Source organism: Apium graveolens, chromosome 6 (genome assembly GCF_009905375.1).
Source record: "Apium graveolens cultivar Ventura chromosome 6, ASM990537v1, whole genome shotgun sequence".
NCBI lineage: Eukaryota > Viridiplantae > Streptophyta > Magnoliopsida > Apiales > Apiaceae > Apium > Apium graveolens.
Window position 1 is genome coordinate 256,686,433 of NC_133652.1, and position 17,265 is coordinate 256,703,697.

Below are 17,265 nucleotides of genomic sequence, written 5' to 3' on the forward strand. Positions count from 1 at the left end.
GTATTTTGAAGAATTAGAGCATGTACTTTTCTTACTTCAAGTGGATGACAGAATAACAGGGACTGCTGCAAACTACTTAAAAGAACAGATTCAGAGACAGAAAAGGCTTTATTTTGTTAAGTCTGGCAGCATATATGTTCCAAAGTACAGAGATCACAATGGTGATATTGTTGATATGAAGCCTAATACTGCACAGATCAGAACATATCTTGGTATTAAGGGACTTGAATTCAATCTAGAGTCTGACAAAGCTTATGTCATAAGACTACATCAGGAGTTGAGAAAAGCAAAGATCAATGATCTCAGAGCTGCAATCTTTCAAACTGGTGAAGATACTGCAGAGCTTAAAGATGTCAAAAGGAGAATGATTGATGAACTCAGATATGCTGAGAAATGTTTGTTGAAGAACTATCTCAGAACAACTCCTGACATCAGAGAGATCAGAAAATGATGAAGCCAAGTCGAAGATCTACAACTGCTTAAATTCTGATATTTATACAGACTGAAGTTGTTATCAGAAGTTGAAATTGGTAAAAGCTTTAGGGACTGTAAGTTGTAGTTATCTAGTCTAATTCTCATGCATTTGTACTTAATGTTTTTGACATCATCAAATATCTGTTAAACTTGTATATTATGTTAATTTACAAGTTGGGGGAGATTGTTAGATATATTTGATAATGTCATGGCTAATATGTTTTATGTTTAGCTTTCAGACTTGAACAGGATAAATTAGTACTTAACTGTTGATCAGTACTTATACTGAAAGTCAGGACTTAAGGATATCAGTACTTATGTTATCAGGAGATAATCATCAGAAGATAGATATCAGAACTTAAGTGCTGAAGGACGATCAGATAAGGACAGTAGATGATTAAAGGAAAGAAGATCAAGATAAACATAAGAAGAGATATGCATGAAGAAGGAATTCTGTAAAGAATGGAATACTTGGAAGAAAAGATATCTGATTGATATATTTTAGGAAGCAGAATTATATTCCATATCAATTAGCGATTATCTTGTAACTGTGTAGTATATAAACATAGACATAGGGTTTACACTATAAGTGTTATTATTAGAGAAGATTATTCATTGTAACTCTAGCAGCTCTCGTGATATTTGTTCATCACTGAGAGGTAACAGTTCCATACTGTAACAGAGTTTATTGTTTCAATAAAGTTTGTTTTCTGTTACTTAAGTTCTTAAAGTTCGATTTGAGTGTACTATACACTGTATTCACCCCCTCTACAGTGTGTGTGTGACCTAACAATCACATTCTTAAAGGTCCCTAGTCGAGTATTATTATATAGGACAATAATAATCCATAGATAGACTAGTATGTTGTTTGATAAGATAACCACATCTCATTGGTTATAAGTATGGGGATACTAAAGTCGATACATAGGTACATGTGAGAGTACATGGTACTGGACAGACCCACAGTGAGATTCTTCATGTTTAATAAAGTCATAAGAAAGACTAACAGTGATAATGGTGTAACGATCCTTTGATTTGAAATCATTATATTTCTATACGAGGATTAATATACTTTGACTACATTAAAAGTTACTTTTGATCGGGTGATGATAAAAGTGGACATCGGTATATCATGAGTCGTATAAGAAATATGAATGATAGATAAAGGATTTAACCCTCCTATAATTAGGAGCAATATTATTGGCCTCTTGATTGAGTGAGATTATAAAAAGCATGGTCATGCTCAAATAATGATTTGTCTTGATAGTCTACTCATGGACCAAGTAAACTCGAAATAAATGTTGAAGAGGATGACTAAATACATGCCTCGAGTTTAATCTATGGTTAAAGGGATTATATTACACGAAAAATATTAATCATGAAAGGCATGTGTCATATTCTATTTGTTTATTCGAGGATTTAACTCAACTCAAATAAGAATGTAACAAAAAAATAGTGGTTATATCGTCAAAGAGATCTCTCAAAGTAACATCTGTCAAAGGATTAAGAAACATTGTTCATCTACAGACTTGAGGAATTAATTCACTGGAAGAAGTTCAAGAAATTGATCAAGCCTCAGTGATATAAATCAAGATTGTGGATTTAATCAAGTGACAGAGATCTTGTCAGGGTATCAGATAATTACAGGGATTTAATCTGAAGAAAATCAAGTTATCAAAGTTAAGTCATGAAGAAACGTCACGGAAGTTAGTCACTCATGAACCAGACAGTACATTGAGTGTCAACATTGAAGTGGTGGAATTAATTCATAATTTTCAGTGATTTTTAGAAGATCTTCAGAAGAGTGGTTGTTGTTCAAGAGTAGTATTAATTCTCTATTAATTAATTAAGTCATATAATTTAATTAAGAAAATAAATTATATCTGCAAAGATTAATTTATTGATTAATTAATTTCGAATTAATATTATTGATTTCCAGAAGTGTAATTGAATTAAAATCAGTTTTAATTCAATAAGACAATTAAACTTGAACTGGCATGACAATCCAGATTGTCATACCGATTGTCATGCCAGGTCATTCAAAGTTCTACTGGTTGTGGGATTGTCTTGCTAGTTCAGGAGATTGTCATACCGAAAGTTCTACTAGCTATAGAATTGTCTTGCTAGCTCAAGTGATTGTCTCACCGATTGTCATGCTAGTTCAAAAGATTGTCTCACCGAAAGTCATGCCAATTCTCAGATAGTCATGCTAGTTCAATTGATTCTGTTGATTGAATTATTAAAAAGACAAGTAGCAGAAGACATTAAAAAAAACACTCAACCAACCAAGAACACATCAGTTGCAGAAGAAATATTTAATCTCTCAACTGCACTTCAAGATTATCAATTTCTAGTTTTAAAGTTAAATCCAAACCACTAGAAATCATTCTCTTGTTCTTGTGTTACTATCTAGCGGATCAAAATTCTTAGAACTTAATCTCAAATTACTTTTAGCATTTGATCTTTTTTATTGCAAAAATAGAAAAAGTTCATGTCGAATTTATTCTAGATTTGTGATAATTAATTTGAGATTAATCCCTTGTAATCGATACCGTTGTTGTAACACCTTTCAAGTTCAATAATAGTTTTATTAAACTTGAATTTTGTTTCAATTTTTTATTCCGCATTTAATTCTATTAAACGGTATAATTTGTATTCAATCCCCCTTTCTACAAACATATTGGGACCTAACAAAGACATTTTCTGACAACCATCCTAGTGCCATTACACAGTCCGAGAATACAATTCATATTTCTTATGAGCATTATAACACAATCTTCTTTTAATTTTAAATCGTGTCTTGAAAGACATAGCATGTTGATAGAGTTAAGGTATTCGACCGGGAATGTTGTACCAAAGTCATTACCATCACCAAAATTGTCAACCAATAAATCATGACTGTAATATGTGTGCATCTTCCCAGGAATTTGATCAACAATGTACGAATTGATATCACTAACAATTACATTCGTTGGTGTAAAAATTGATCTCTCCCTCAAATAGTCAGGATTGTTAATATTCTTAACAATGTCTGGATAAATCTTTTCTACAACCTTCTGGATAGGCTGGTCATCTGTATTTATAAGGAATTTATCCGAAATTACAACGTCTGGATCACTGATCATATCATCAAGATGGATATTCGGGAGTGTTCCATTACCAACATGAAGAACCCATTTTGAAAAATCTGAAATATCTCGAATCTCAAAAGGATTTTTACCAAAGGACCGCATGTTTTTCTGTGGTAAAAACACTTTACAATGATCCCATAACTTGGAACTGTTCAGTGAAGCACCAACAACTTGAGTTCTTGACGCCTTTGGAATGACTGGGAGAGTTTGACAAAAGTCACCGCCAAATATGATAGTTATGCCACAAAACGGTATTCTGACTCGCAACGGATCAATCAAAGACATAATATCTCGTAAATTACGGTCAACACATTCAAATGCATGTCGGTGCTGCATTGGAGCCCCATCCCATATAATGAAGCTAGTATGCTTCCACTACTAGAAAAACATCAATAGACATCGGCCAAAAACTGATGTCTATGAATAAAAAAATCCGATGTCTTCGTGGGTGATGTTAAAGACCCCCCATTTAACATCGGTTTTAAAGTAGTGTGAAAGGGGACATATAACATCGATTTTTAATATGAAACTGATAACTAGTATATCTTGATGTTAAATTTTTAATGAACATATATCATTTATATATTACTATAATATGATATTTTTATCAGTTTAAAGATATGGTGAATAAGCAATAATTTTGCCTCTGGCTGGTATAATTTAATTAAAACTGATGTTACTAATACCTTTGACATCGTTTTTCGTAATAAAATGATGTTACTAATAGCTTTAAAATCGGTTTTTTAAAAAACTGATTTCTATGATAGATGAAACTGATGTTTATCATTGTAATTAACATCACAATTTGTAAGAAAATGTTGTCTAATGTACTCTTTATCATAATCTAAAGCCTTTGTCTGTTGTGGTATTTAACATCAGTTTTTTTAGATGAACTGATATATATATATATACTACTAAAACTGATGTTATTATGTTAAATTAACATCATTTTTCATTGAAATAAATGTTGCAAATTTTAAAAATATAGATGCCAAAAAAATGTCAAAAGAGGATACTATTAAAATCAAACTCCAATTATCATTACCAAATCAAACAAGTTAAGTCTTACAATGATGAAAAAATCAAAAACTTGTAATTCTCATAGCTACGCCTATAATACCATTCATACATTACTCAAACAAATGTATTTTGTTCACTAGTTCTTCACGTATCAATGCAGCTGAGCTGGGTAGTTGAGTCTTAAAAACATGGGCATCTGTCTTCCCTAGAGTTATTTTTATGTGCATGTCAAGGTCAAAAATCAATTCATCTAATGTTAATATCTCCAGCAGATATCAAACAAAGCAGCCAATTAAAAAAACCTTTAAATCCTAGAAGAAAGAAAAATTACAAACCTTAACCTCACTACTACTATGCATAAGAGAATTCAATTTTAAACAGAGTGCAAAAAACCAACCGAACAATATTAACTTACCAGAAAGAATAACTACTGTACAATGAAATTCAGATGTACTACAGGTAGATAGTATCTAGGCACCTTGTCACTTATTACTATACTGGTAATTATTTTTACTGTAGAAGAAAGTAATACAGACAGTAATTTATCAGTTTTTGTTTTATAACATAGGCTTAAACTCATTGTAATATTTGGAGCAACTAACGTACAAGTTCTGCTACACCTTTCTAACTAATATCTTAGATTGATTTTTTATTATAAACATGCAATATTATTATATTATAACACAAACCAATATTCTTATATTGTAACACAAAGTGAACTTTATTTTGGATGTTTGCAGACTTTGTCAAAGGGACTGAAATGAAACCATGTACCTTACAATTAGTCTTTAATTATACTGGATTCAAAAACTTTCCAGTCACAAGGTGGTCTGGTAGCAGTGCAAGACAGAATGCAGTATCAGCTCCCTCTTCGGGAGATAGACCTGCTGCCCAACCAGTCATTGCAGTCTTCAATATTCTGAAACAGAGAAATATTACGTTTATCAAGTAGTAAGCGACAACGTTAACTAAATATTAAACAGAGGGTGTCTGCTTATATTAGTAGACATAAAACATAAATCTAATACAATACCCGACTAGCGTTATATTAGCTGACATGCAGTGCATAATATTTATATTGTAGTATGATAAATGCATGCATCTGATCTACTTCATCTAAAACACAGGTTTATCATGTACTGCAAACTCAACATCTGAGACACCATTATACTTATTGTGCTAAAAGCATATGTTAGTTAATAGTTAATAGACTTTTATTTTCCATTGTAGAAGTGAAAAGATCATACTTACAATGTATGTACAGTTAAACCACAATAAACCTTGAATAGTCTCTGAACAGGAAAAATTAATTAACTATCAAGATTAGAAAAATAAACTATATTATGTTGGGACCAAAGAATATTATTCGTTTGATGAGATTATTCTATTATATAACTGCTAAGACAATATACAGTTTTATTTAATCCCCCTTGAGGGTCAGGATAACTAATAATTTGACACTGTAAAGAAAATAAATGGTCTTATTAAACCCTCCTCTAAGAGAGCTACTAACTGATATCAGGCTACTAGGTTGGAAAGGTCCTATTTAAATTATATTTCGAATGGACATTATGTTATATTATCGCCCCAAAGATGTACTCAGAGTAATGAAAGGATGTGGTGACATAATATATGATCTTATTAAGCTCTACTCTAACCTCCAAAAAAAGCTCTAATCTAAAACCTTGAGGTTTATGGAGAGCTGATAACTTAACAATAACAATTCGTTCATCAAGGTTATACCGTATAACTGCGTAACTAAATATTTACCTGCGGAAAATATTTGGTTAACCACATCAGATATGGAAGGAGTTCCACATCTGATAAACCAATATAACTACATGGCTAAGCAATTAAACAGAGGGTGTCTGCTCTTGATCACACATATATGTGCAAGATAGAAACCAGGCAACTGAAAGTATGTACAGTCATATACTTTTCTCCTGCTATAGAGTTTCCCCAGTTTTAAGCTCAAATTACCGATATGTGCGCCAACATCAGAATGCCTCATTATTAGAACCATAGCTTGGGTCACATTTTTGGTTCCACAATAGTTAGTTTGAATAACTTGCTCTGCATGTTCCACAGAATTCTCTGATCCGCGATTATAATTAGCCCTTGCATTATTAACCTACAAAGTTTTGCCTGTGTTAGAAGAATGGATGAAGAGCTTAGGACATCAATACCCAATAAGACAATTAACACACATTAAAATGATTTCAAAAATCCACCCTCCAAATTATATTCATAAACAATCTATAAACAAGTCACAACAACATTGTGCCTTACCAAAATATCATTATGAAATGGTTACGAAATTAGTTGCATATATTACAGAACTAAACAAAAGGGTAGGTTGTCCAAAACCTAACTGCTTGCCTCTTGTGAAGCAAAAAAAGTGATATATAATGCTAAGCATAAGAGGTGTCTTACCAGAAGTGCCATTTTGATTTATCTATACACAAAGCAAACACCATTTTAAGTTATATGTTACATAAAAGTTGAAAACAGACAATTGAAGAAAAAAACCCAAATAACCCCTATGTTTCACTTTTGTCCATGATTGCAGGATGCTCAAATAATGCAAGCACCTAAAACCAGAGTCGACATAATTAAATATCGAGTCGCAAGAAAACTGTTCTAGAATAAAAAGGGATCTACCTCTATAAAGAATGTAATAGGCGGATGTTTAAGAGAATGAGTATTTCCTATATTACAGTAAACTATCTGCCATCAGCAAGGAAAAGTAAGTCCATTTTCTTGCAGGTCTTGTTGTAATCTCTGCGATACAAAATAATCTATTGATTTCGGAGATGAAGGAAAAGTATAAACACGACCATTATATAAATAAATACAAAGAGGATCCTTAATGTTCATATTACCTGGGCCAAACTGACAATCTCTCCTCGGACTGCATACTCACATTTCAAAACCTGTAAGATAAAAATACCATAATTAGCAATCAAACCTGGTTTAGTCAAAGTGAAGAAAATTGGAGCAATAGTAAACCTCGTTAATCGGAAAACATATTGTTGTTCACTGTAAACATTAAGTGTATTTGTTGTTAAGAGTAACACTACAGAACACTAGTGAAAATAACTAAAAAATTAAAAAATTACCCAATTTAGAGCAACAAATATCATATTACTCTACTTACCCAGTTTAGTGTAATATGTGCAATTAGAACACTACTCAAAACCTTGGCAAAAAAAAAAAAAGAACACTACTCAAAACAATTTAAAAAATAAAAAATTACACAATATATAGTAATATGCTCAATATAACACGCATAATAAAAACAATCACTCAACTAATTAAAAAATTAAAAAATTAGGGTTTCAAATTGGAACCCCCAATTATAAAATTAGGGTTTAAAGCTTACCCAATTCAAGCTTTGACCTCTAACTTATCTTTAACATCCAACTTAGCCTTAAACTCAGACTTAAGCTTTAAAATCCAACTTGAGCTCTAAACTTTGACTTGAACAACCTCCTACAACCCCTTAAACATCGACGAGAGTACAGAGAAAGAGCATAAAACATAGAGAGCGCTGAAAGCACATAGAGAGAGAGAGATGGTGGTGGGTTTTCTTCAGTCGGCTAGAGTGAGGAGAGAGTGCAAAGTCTTTGATTTTCTTAACTTAATGTTTGTACTATTTTATGATTTAAGAGTATATAAATTTTAATTTTAAATTTTTTTAATCTTATGTTGAAAAGAGGGGGAAGATATGTTACTTGAAATTTTGGCTAAGGTAAAAAATGAGGGGGGAGTTTTAAGAGGGAATGAATTATTTGGCTAAGGGGGAAACGGGAGAGACGCGCTGGATGAATTTTTTAAAACAGACTTATAACATCGGTTGGGCTAAAAAACTGATGTCTATATTACAAAAACACATCGGTTGATTAATACCGATGTAAAAACACTTTTTACATCGGTGTCAGCAACAACCGATATCTAAGAGGCAATCTCCATTCTACTTTTTCTAGTAGTGTTCATTAACTCCACAATATCAGATTCGTGCTTAATTCCAGCAACTGAGTACTGATCAATTTTCAAAAGAATGTGGAATCTTGAATGCGCAGTTCTTCCACGGAGAAGAAAGGTAGCTGCAATACCAGAAGAAGCAACTGGAAGTACAATTCTGCCAATACTATGTAATCTACAACATAAAGTATTCCACAAAAATGTTTTCCCACAACCTACACTACCATATACAAAAAACACTCCACCTTTGTTATTCAGAACGCTGTCAAGTATAGCATTGTATGCCTGCAACTGTTCTTTGCTAAGATTCTTATAAAGATTTCTGCTTGCATTAGTTTTCGATCATAACCAAGTTCTTCGATTAATAATCGGTTCTGTATTTGTTGCATAACACTATTATCCGGATATGGCAAAGTAGGAAAATCTTTTAGACTTTTCCGAACATCGTTAAATAATTTCTCAATCTCTGAAAAAATTCAGGAAATGATAATTAGAACGTGAAATATAATTAATAAAGTTCTTTATACTCATACTGATGTAAGTAAATGGACGTTTGAAAGTGTAATAATCTTTATGATCATGATAATATGTGGAGGTTATTTTGTTATGTTGAGCATCATAAACGAATCTTATGATAGTAATCTATTTAATTAATTAATAAAAATGTAAAACTGAAAAAATACGTGAGTCATCTATCTTAGAATAAAAATGTACCTGCCAACAATATGTTTTGAATTTCAGAATCACTCAACTGAAGATCCATATTACTTGTTGCACGACGCCTTGAGTATAAAATGTCTTCTGACATCGAATGCCAATGTTGATTCCATAATTTCAACGGGTCATCAATCTGATTATTTGACAAAATATGCATAAAAAATTGTCTTAGCTGTTTGGGCATAGCGTGAACAGAACTCTCAAACATTGCAACATGCCACTGTCTATCATCCTTCAAGAGCCCAAGTGCATCACATACTTCTTTGAATGTTTTATACAAAATGCCATTAATTGTTCTTAAATTTGCATAAGAAGTAGCTCATTTATTGTGCATCAATATCATTCGCAAAAAAAAACGTCTCACCTGCAGAGGCGTGGACATTGAACAAACGACCATAGGACGTGCCTCGCTCGCGAAATTTTCATCTATTTTGATCAGCCTTCCAGGTAAAATTCGGTGGAAATTAGGAATATGTGAACTTCCTGGCCTCTGAATATGCTTTATTAGCTTCAAACCAAGCTTCCAGCTTGTTGAATTTTCTTTTAGGCTTCTCAACAACGTCCTTCATATTAACATTAGGTTTAAATGATACATTTTTCTCGCCTTCTATGTGCACATATGTAGCGTCCGTCAAGGAAATTTGTAATTTCATCAGTAGACTTTGGTTTTGAGGTAGAAGAGGATGCTTGACCATCTTATTGTTTCTTCCTCAATATCATCGTAGTTGTGTCATAAACTTTCAAGCAATATTTAAATAAGTACTTCAAGGAATGTGAGATGTTACAGACCTCAAGGTTTACGTGACAATAAAACTTGATCAATAAATATTGGTAATCCAGAATAATTCCTTTTTTCTTTACAGAAAAATCAGTATGACGACGTCGGTATACAGGGAAACCATAATCATCAAAAAATGTGTGTGCATTGTACCTGAAAATTAAATACATTTATGGTACATCATGACACATTTAATATGTTGAATATTATAATGAGTTTATATGGTATAAAATCCTACTATGTTTATGATCCTTACTTCTTTGGAAAATGCCGACCACATTTTCCCTTAACCATACATGGTGAGTATGTGTAATCTTTTCCACATAAACCATGAATCATAAAATTAGGTACGATGTTAAAACCAATAGGATCTAGTTTTGTATCTGGTATCTCAGCAGATATTAATTCATTAATTTGATTAACATTCTGAGTTCTGCTAGTAGGATGCAACCATATAAGCATATGACGGTGAGGAAGGCCACATTTCTGAAATTCGATAACATGCATAATTGTAAAAACAAAAGGGCACAAAAAGTTTTTTATAATAATTTGGCATTGTATATATATATAAATATATATATATGTATACAAAAATATATTTTGTAAGTGTAAAGAACAAAGAAATTTTAATACCCCCAATGCATTTCCCAAAATAGTTTTTATTCTTTATCAGGTCCGACAATTGGTGGGGTTTTAATTTAAAAACTCTAGCTATCACATCTGGTTTATCCGCAACATTAGCTCCTGGAATATATTCCATCATGTACTTGATCTCAGGCCATTGTGTATTGCAAGTCATTGACAAAAACAAAGATGGATGACCAATTGTGCGACAAATTGCCAAAGAATCCTTGAAATACTGGTTCATATACCTTTGTGAACCGGTGTGAATTGCTGTTGGAATGACATTTTTCCCAATATTTCCAGGTTCGGTGTCTCCTTTCTTGATTTAATTGCGGATAGACCTGTAAAGATCTGAATGGATAGTACTTTGGTGGTTTCTAATCCAATCTAACCTGTATTGCTCAACTGCAGCAAAAGCATCTACTACAAATTATTGCCATAAACGTCCACCAAGGTGCAAATTCATTCCTGAAAACGTGTGTGGATGAAACTTAGATTTTACAGTATAAAAAAAGTTTTAAATTTATTAAAAGTAATAATAAATATCTTATATGAAGAATATACCCTCGTCATGATGTATCATTAACTTGTAGGTGTAATATTCCCTCATTGTAACAGTAGTGTCGTCTGGATGCTGATCATTGTCGGTCTCGGAAGGGACACTCTCTTTTTTACTGTGCAAGGGAATGTTAACGTGGAAGCCGTCATCTCCGTATGGAAAACGTAAAGGATACTGAAGATGCATAAAATGTTTACATATCTCATAAACCCTTTTCATAAACATTTGTCACGGAAAGGACATGTATCGTCATTGTCGCCAATAAATTGAGTAGCAACTTCGTTTGATGGACCGACTTGATTTGGCCTTCCGGAAACTGACTTGGACGATACTAGAAGAAGACTGAACTCATCAGTTTCGAGAAGATTCAAACAATCATGTGCATACCAAAAACCTTCTGCCAACTTATTGTTTTCATCCAACATCTGCAACAAACCTTGTCCAATATCTGGATCAAGGACATCAGATCTAGGCACCGCGTCCATCCGATTTTAAATTTCATTTTCCGTGTCATATACATAAAGCTCACAAAATTTCGGTGATTGTCCCTCTTTAGATTTCAGACTTCCAATTAGATGATAATTCTGACCGTTAAGCTTAAAATAACATGGACCATGTCCATTTTTAATACTTCGGTCGATTTTTCCTTCAATAGATGTAAATTGAAAAAGAGAATTATACGTCCTTATGTGTTGCATAAAGTGTGCAAAATTCTCGCCTCGTGACAACAAATGAGCAAGAAAAGGAGAATGCTCTCTTTTTGCAGGAAGTTTAACCTGACCATCCTTGCAGCACAGAGAAAATGTTAATGACCTGTTCGTTGATGTTTTATTATTCCGCTCTTCGTTCCACATTCTTGCGTTGCACTTCCGACAAACTTTAGAAGGTGGACCAAGGTCCATGTAGCCATCCCACATGTCTGTTAAAAAGTTTTTAAAAATATCAATCTAATGATTTGTAAAGAAAAGTTTTTTCCTGTAAAAAAAGGTTGACAAACAACTGAATGAAATCAAAAACACATACCAAGGTCTTGTTCGTTCTCACTGTCGGAAAGATACTCACCCCTATGAACATTTTCTGAAATATCATGTTAGGTGTATCAACCAAAAGAACTGTACGTGAGATATTATATTTTGGTTAAATATGATTTAATGTTGAATACCTTGAGCATCATCATCATCATCATCATCATTATCGTCTAATATGAATCATATCGTATGTGATATAAATGTTAGCTTAAAATTCCAAATATATGAGTTAAAAACAAAACATACAATTAACAGGAAAATTTATATTTTCCATACCAGATACAAACTGATCATAATGAGGATCTATGTCAAACAATTCCTCACCTTCCTGGTTAAATGATGGGAGTAAGTTCTTCACATTGTATGTATTCTCATCATCCTGATTTTCATCTACATATGATTGGTTTGGTTTGCTTTGGTTTCATTTTTTTGGACAAAAAAATGCAAAAAATTAAAGCATTACATACTAAATTTAAAACATACCATTCGAATCTGGAAACCAAACTAATAAATTAAAAGTAACAAACTATAGTCAGTAATGGTGCACAAGAAGATATGATATGTGGTGTTTAAATGATTTTTTTAGTATAAACTCAAAATTTAACCTGGACGTCGGATTCCTAATTCTTCAAGTTGTGGAATTATGACCGTAACAGTTTTTCGCTTTTCATTTTTCTCTACAGTTTCTGAACTTTGTAAGACGCGAGAATCAATATGTGTGCGACTACTGTCAAACCGACTTGAAGATTGTATAGGCCTAGAAGTCTCTGCATCATTTGACAAATCAGATAAGATTTCAAAAGCCTGTTCAACTTATACAATAGAATTTAAAAAAAACATACTCATTGAAACATTGCTTCTCGGGGTTTGTGTAATGCGATGCAGTGTAAGGTTGTTTGATCCTTCAGGTTGGATTTTTTTTAAATTCGTGACCTTCCCCTTTTAATAATTCTCGTAATTGAAGTCTGGACTGAACCACCTTCAAAATATAAAAAATAATTATAGCATGGCTATTTATATTTAAAATTTCATAAACAGTCATATGTAAAAAATAATATAATGTATCAACACCTTTAATATGATCAACTCCGCCCCTCCGCAGGTCTAGTCTGCTTTGTACAGTTAAACCTCGATTAAGTAATATCCGATAAAGTAATAACCTCGCTTAAGTAATAATTTTCATCGGTCCCAACTTGGGCCAATGTTGTAAAGTAATATTCTCGCTAAAAGCATAAGATAATAAAAAATTCGAAAGTCATTAAGGGTCCAAATAATATGTAAAGTAATAATTCCATAATTATATATATATATATACTGTATAATGTATATGATTACAAAATTTAATTCTTATTAAAATATGAATCTATTGTAGCTTGTTTCTTCTTTCCACCAAAGCCAAAATTAATCTCGTCCTTGACTTTATGTAAAGCAAAAATAACTCCTGGTATGTTTTGCTCGTGTTGTAACAAGTAATTGTTCAAAGTGGTGAGTGTTTGAAATGCTTCCTTTGATGACACGCTTGGGATGACATTGCTATCGTCGGGTTCAGGATCAGTCCCTTCATCAGTGCTCATTACCGACTCAATGATTTCTTCATCCGTAGGTGATTCCATAACCGCATCATTCTCGTTTGGATAGTTTAAGAGATGCTCGACATCCATCACATTCCTATATCGTAAATTAGAGATAACTTCATTTAATCCTTCGACACCTTCATTTATTTCTCCAAGTTCTTGTTCATCATTTTCTTCTGAACGAATCTTGCAATGCCGAAAACAATTTGCAATTGTGGTTGTTTTCACATCAATATTCCAAGCCATGTTAGCAAAACTAATAACATTCAAGATATTAACTTTTTCAGGATTTGTTGCATTAACTTCAAGACTTTGCAACATGCTAGAATATAGACGACGCCGATAGTGAACTTTAAATGCTCGAATAATTCCAGCATCGCATGGTTGAATCTTAGATGTTTTTATACGTACATTATATATTATACTGTACCACGTAAACATAAAAATTCGGTAAAGTAATAAAATATTACTTTATCGATAAAGTAATAAAATATTATTATATCGATAAAGTAATAAATTCGGTAAAGTAATATTTTTTCCCGGTCCCAAGGGTATTACTTTAAAGAGGTTTAACTGTACTGTTATATTCAATATAAAAATAGCTACACGTATGGTTATATGCAGACAAAACCTGAATATATGTGATCCTTGAAAAGCCTAAAAACAATGATCGGTTGCATGATTACGTAACAATATTTGAGAGGTAGACGAGGTCGGCATCTCCGTTACTGGACTTATCTGAGATAAGTCGACGATCATGAGTCTCCTTTCAGACGGAGTAAGTGGTTTGATTGATGCTGAAAATATAATGAGATAATTCAAACAAAAAATGAACATGAAAGTTATAATATAAATTCGATGACCTTCCCCTTTTAATAATTCTCGTAATTGGACTGAACCACCTTCAAAATGTAAACAATAATTCTTAAAACAATGACCTGTTGCATGATTACGTGAAAATGTTTTAGAGGTAAAGGATGTCGGCATCTCCGTTACTGCACGCACTTATCTGAGATAAGTCGACGGTTTGAAGTCTACTTTCAGATGGAGTAAGTGGTTTGACTAATGCTGAAAATATAATGAGATAATTTAAACAAAAATTGAACATGCGGGTTAAAACTATACGTATAAATTATGATACGGATATTATGGATATTTGTAAACCAACCATTTGGATGGGAACATATATTTGAAGAAAATATAGGTTGGGAATGAAGTGTGTTGATTGCACTGACTGACTTGAGTTAGATCAACTTTTTTGAGTCACCTCTCAAACGGAGTAGGATGGTAGACTGTGATGAATATTTTCCTTCAAAAATATAAAATTAGGGTTATGACGGAGTTGCATTTCATTTTTACACTTGTACAACATTCATTGTTAATAAAATAGGGACATACCTGAATGTGGTGTGTTGAAGACGCCTGGATATTGATTTTCCTTATCAAATAGAAGCGTGAAATGGTATACCTATCTTGATTTGATCCGGAATGAGGTGTAACTTGCTCTCCAAATCCTTTCATCTGATTCTTCCTAATTTTTCTCTTTTGGTGGTCTAGTTACATATGACAGGAAACATGATACATTTCAAAATCAATCGGAAACATGAAGAACTTATATTCACGTGAGAACATAAAATCTTATAGCAATTTGAACAAACAGTATGAAGGCCATACCTTCTTGTGCGAATTAGGAGACACCGGATCAAGAGGACGACGCTTAGTACATGCTAAAACAAAACGTACAAATAATATTAACAATGCCTTCTAAAACCTGTAACCTTGTTGTTGTACAAAACTAACGGTCCTCTTTAAACACATGTTTAAAGGCATCATCAATTAAGGAATTACCAGGCTTCTCCATTGACAATCCGTTGAGCAGATTTTAGGTTCTGAGGACAGAGAAGATCTCACTGAAATTTAAGAATATACGGTCATGTCGATGATGAAAGATGTAGTGGCATCCATTTTTGATTTTCAATACAGATATGCATTCATTTTAAAAAACAGTGATGAAAGCTTAATTCCTGCTCATCACAATTCAAATAAATAGTAGTTACAGTTAGTTCCTAAAAATACGTTTGAATTATGGAGTATTAATTAATAAGATCCATGGATTGTGTTGTTCTGAAAAGCGCAAATCGGTCGTAAGCGGCGGGAAGACTTTCTAGCACTTAAGCGGTTAAGCGAACACTTAAACGGAATTTTAAGCGGCTCTATAAGCGGATAAATAATATTTATTTTAAATTATATATATAATAATAATATGCGTAATACTAAAATAATGAAAATAAATAAAGTATCAAGAATATAAATATAAATTTTTCTTAAAAACTTATATATTTTTGTTTTTTAATCAAGATCATTGTTTTATTAAAATAAAAAATTATATTTAAAATTTAAAAATTTACAAGTCAAAATCGGTTTGACCCCTTAATTAATGTTTAATCCGCTTAATTACCGCTTAATCCGTTTATAAGGCCGCTTAATCTTTAAAAACGTTTAATTCTCCGATTAGTATAAAATCGAAGCGCTTAATGGTCTGATTCCGCTTAGGCGGCCGCTTAATGCGCTTTTCAGAACACTGGTGGATAGTCCACGTTAAAATGGGTAAAATAACAAAAAAAAAATCATGCAAAATATGGATAGTCCGTTTGTGTAAAGAAAAAGAGTGTAAAATGGATATGGATGAGTAAATAATGGGTAATAGTAGAGATTATGAATATATTGATATTGATTTGGATAATCTTTAATTTATTTTTATTCTGATTAAGATATAAATTATAAGTTCAATGTTTTACGTTTTATGTTTTTAGTTATTTTTTACATATTTAATTTTATTTTTTCAAAACTAATTTTAATTTAATTTCATGAATGAAAATGTAATTACCTTGTTAGTCGGGTTAATCAGTTTATACAATGAAAGTGGTTTAGCTTTTTTATGTTGGTTACCATCATATACTTATAGTACTCCAATGATAACGTAATCTTATAATTTAAGCATAATTTAATTATAATTTGTAATTTTAATATAATTCGAATCAAATAATTACTAAATTTTAGTTTGTTCTACTAAAATTAATAGTTTATATGTCTATCGTTCAACCAACTTAATTTTCATATATCTACAACAATCAACAATCATTAAAAAGCAGTAATAATCATTATCTTATTAGTAATTTGCTGAAGCTAAATTCTCCAAAAATTCAAAATATAAGAAAATTCAGAGCACAACACGCAGTTTGTATTTAGATACAAAATGTGTGGTTTTGTACCCAACTCATCTCCTATATAGAGGAACAGAGGGCAGAATTATTATAAATTAAAATTATAAGAAGCTAAATCATAGCATAGTTTTATTCTCTTTATTATAAATTAA

At 32.1% G+C, this 17,265-nt stretch overlaps 1 protein-coding gene and 3 long non-coding RNA genes across 8 annotated transcripts; all 4 read right to left on the reverse strand.

Moving 5' to 3' along the window:
- Window positions 1-3,399: 3,399 nt before the first annotated feature.
- On the reverse strand, window positions 3,400-8,280 carry LOC141668606 (uncharacterized). Of its 4 annotated transcripts, none has more exons than XR_012553113.1 (6): window positions 8,008-8,278; window positions 7,508-7,558; window positions 7,287-7,406; window positions 6,606-6,756; window positions 5,400-5,544; window positions 3,400-3,802 (listed from the first exon to the last, which is right to left on the reverse strand). It is a non-coding gene; the product is annotated as an uncharacterized LOC141668606 (long non-coding RNA). The 4 variants fall into 4 exon arrangements; XR_012553112.1 differs by lacking the exon at window positions 3,400-3,802 and adding an exon at window positions 4,619-4,830; XR_012553111.1 differs by lacking the exon at window positions 3,400-3,802 and having other exon boundaries at window positions 4,619-5,544; window positions 6,396-6,756; window positions 8,008-8,280.
- A 2,484-nt stretch (window positions 8,281-10,764) lies between these two features.
- On the reverse strand, window positions 10,765-12,454 carry LOC141663983 (uncharacterized). The gene is made up of 3 exons (XR_012551767.1): window positions 12,311-12,454; window positions 11,293-12,206; window positions 10,765-11,196 (listed from the first exon to the last, which is right to left on the reverse strand). It is a non-coding gene; the product is annotated as an uncharacterized LOC141663983 (long non-coding RNA).
- Window positions 12,455-12,915: 461 nt separating this feature from the next.
- On the reverse strand, window positions 12,916-14,135 carry LOC141665927 (uncharacterized). Its single transcript, XM_074471914.1, has 2 exons — window positions 13,755-14,135; window positions 12,916-13,119 (listed from the first exon to the last, which is right to left on the reverse strand). The coding sequence occupies exons 1-2, from the start codon at window positions 14,133-14,135 to the stop codon at window positions 12,916-12,918; spliced, it is 585 nt and encodes a 194-aa protein (XP_074328015.1).
- Window positions 14,136-14,794: 659 nt separating this feature from the next.
- On the reverse strand, window positions 14,795-15,873 carry LOC141664158 (uncharacterized). 2 transcript variants are annotated; one of them, XR_012551861.1, is made up of 4 exons: window positions 15,738-15,873; window positions 15,564-15,616; window positions 15,288-15,442; window positions 14,795-15,198 (listed from the first exon to the last, which is right to left on the reverse strand). It is a non-coding gene; the product is annotated as an uncharacterized LOC141664158 (long non-coding RNA). The 2 variants fall into 2 exon arrangements; XR_012551860.1 differs by having other exon boundaries at window positions 15,564-15,871.
- Window positions 15,874-17,265: the final 1,392 nt, after the last annotated feature.

Bases quoted from the DNA above. Each gene is read 5' to 3' on its own strand.
- LOC141665927 (XM_074471914.1), bottom strand. From the start codon at position 14,135: ATGGCTTGGAATATTGATGTGAAAACAACCACAATTGCAAATTGTTTT. The intron at 13,120-13,754 runs GTTATTTTTGCT...TAAGTTGAACAG, and splicing joins ACGAGCAAAACATACCAGGA to GCTTTTGAAATCTTATCTGA.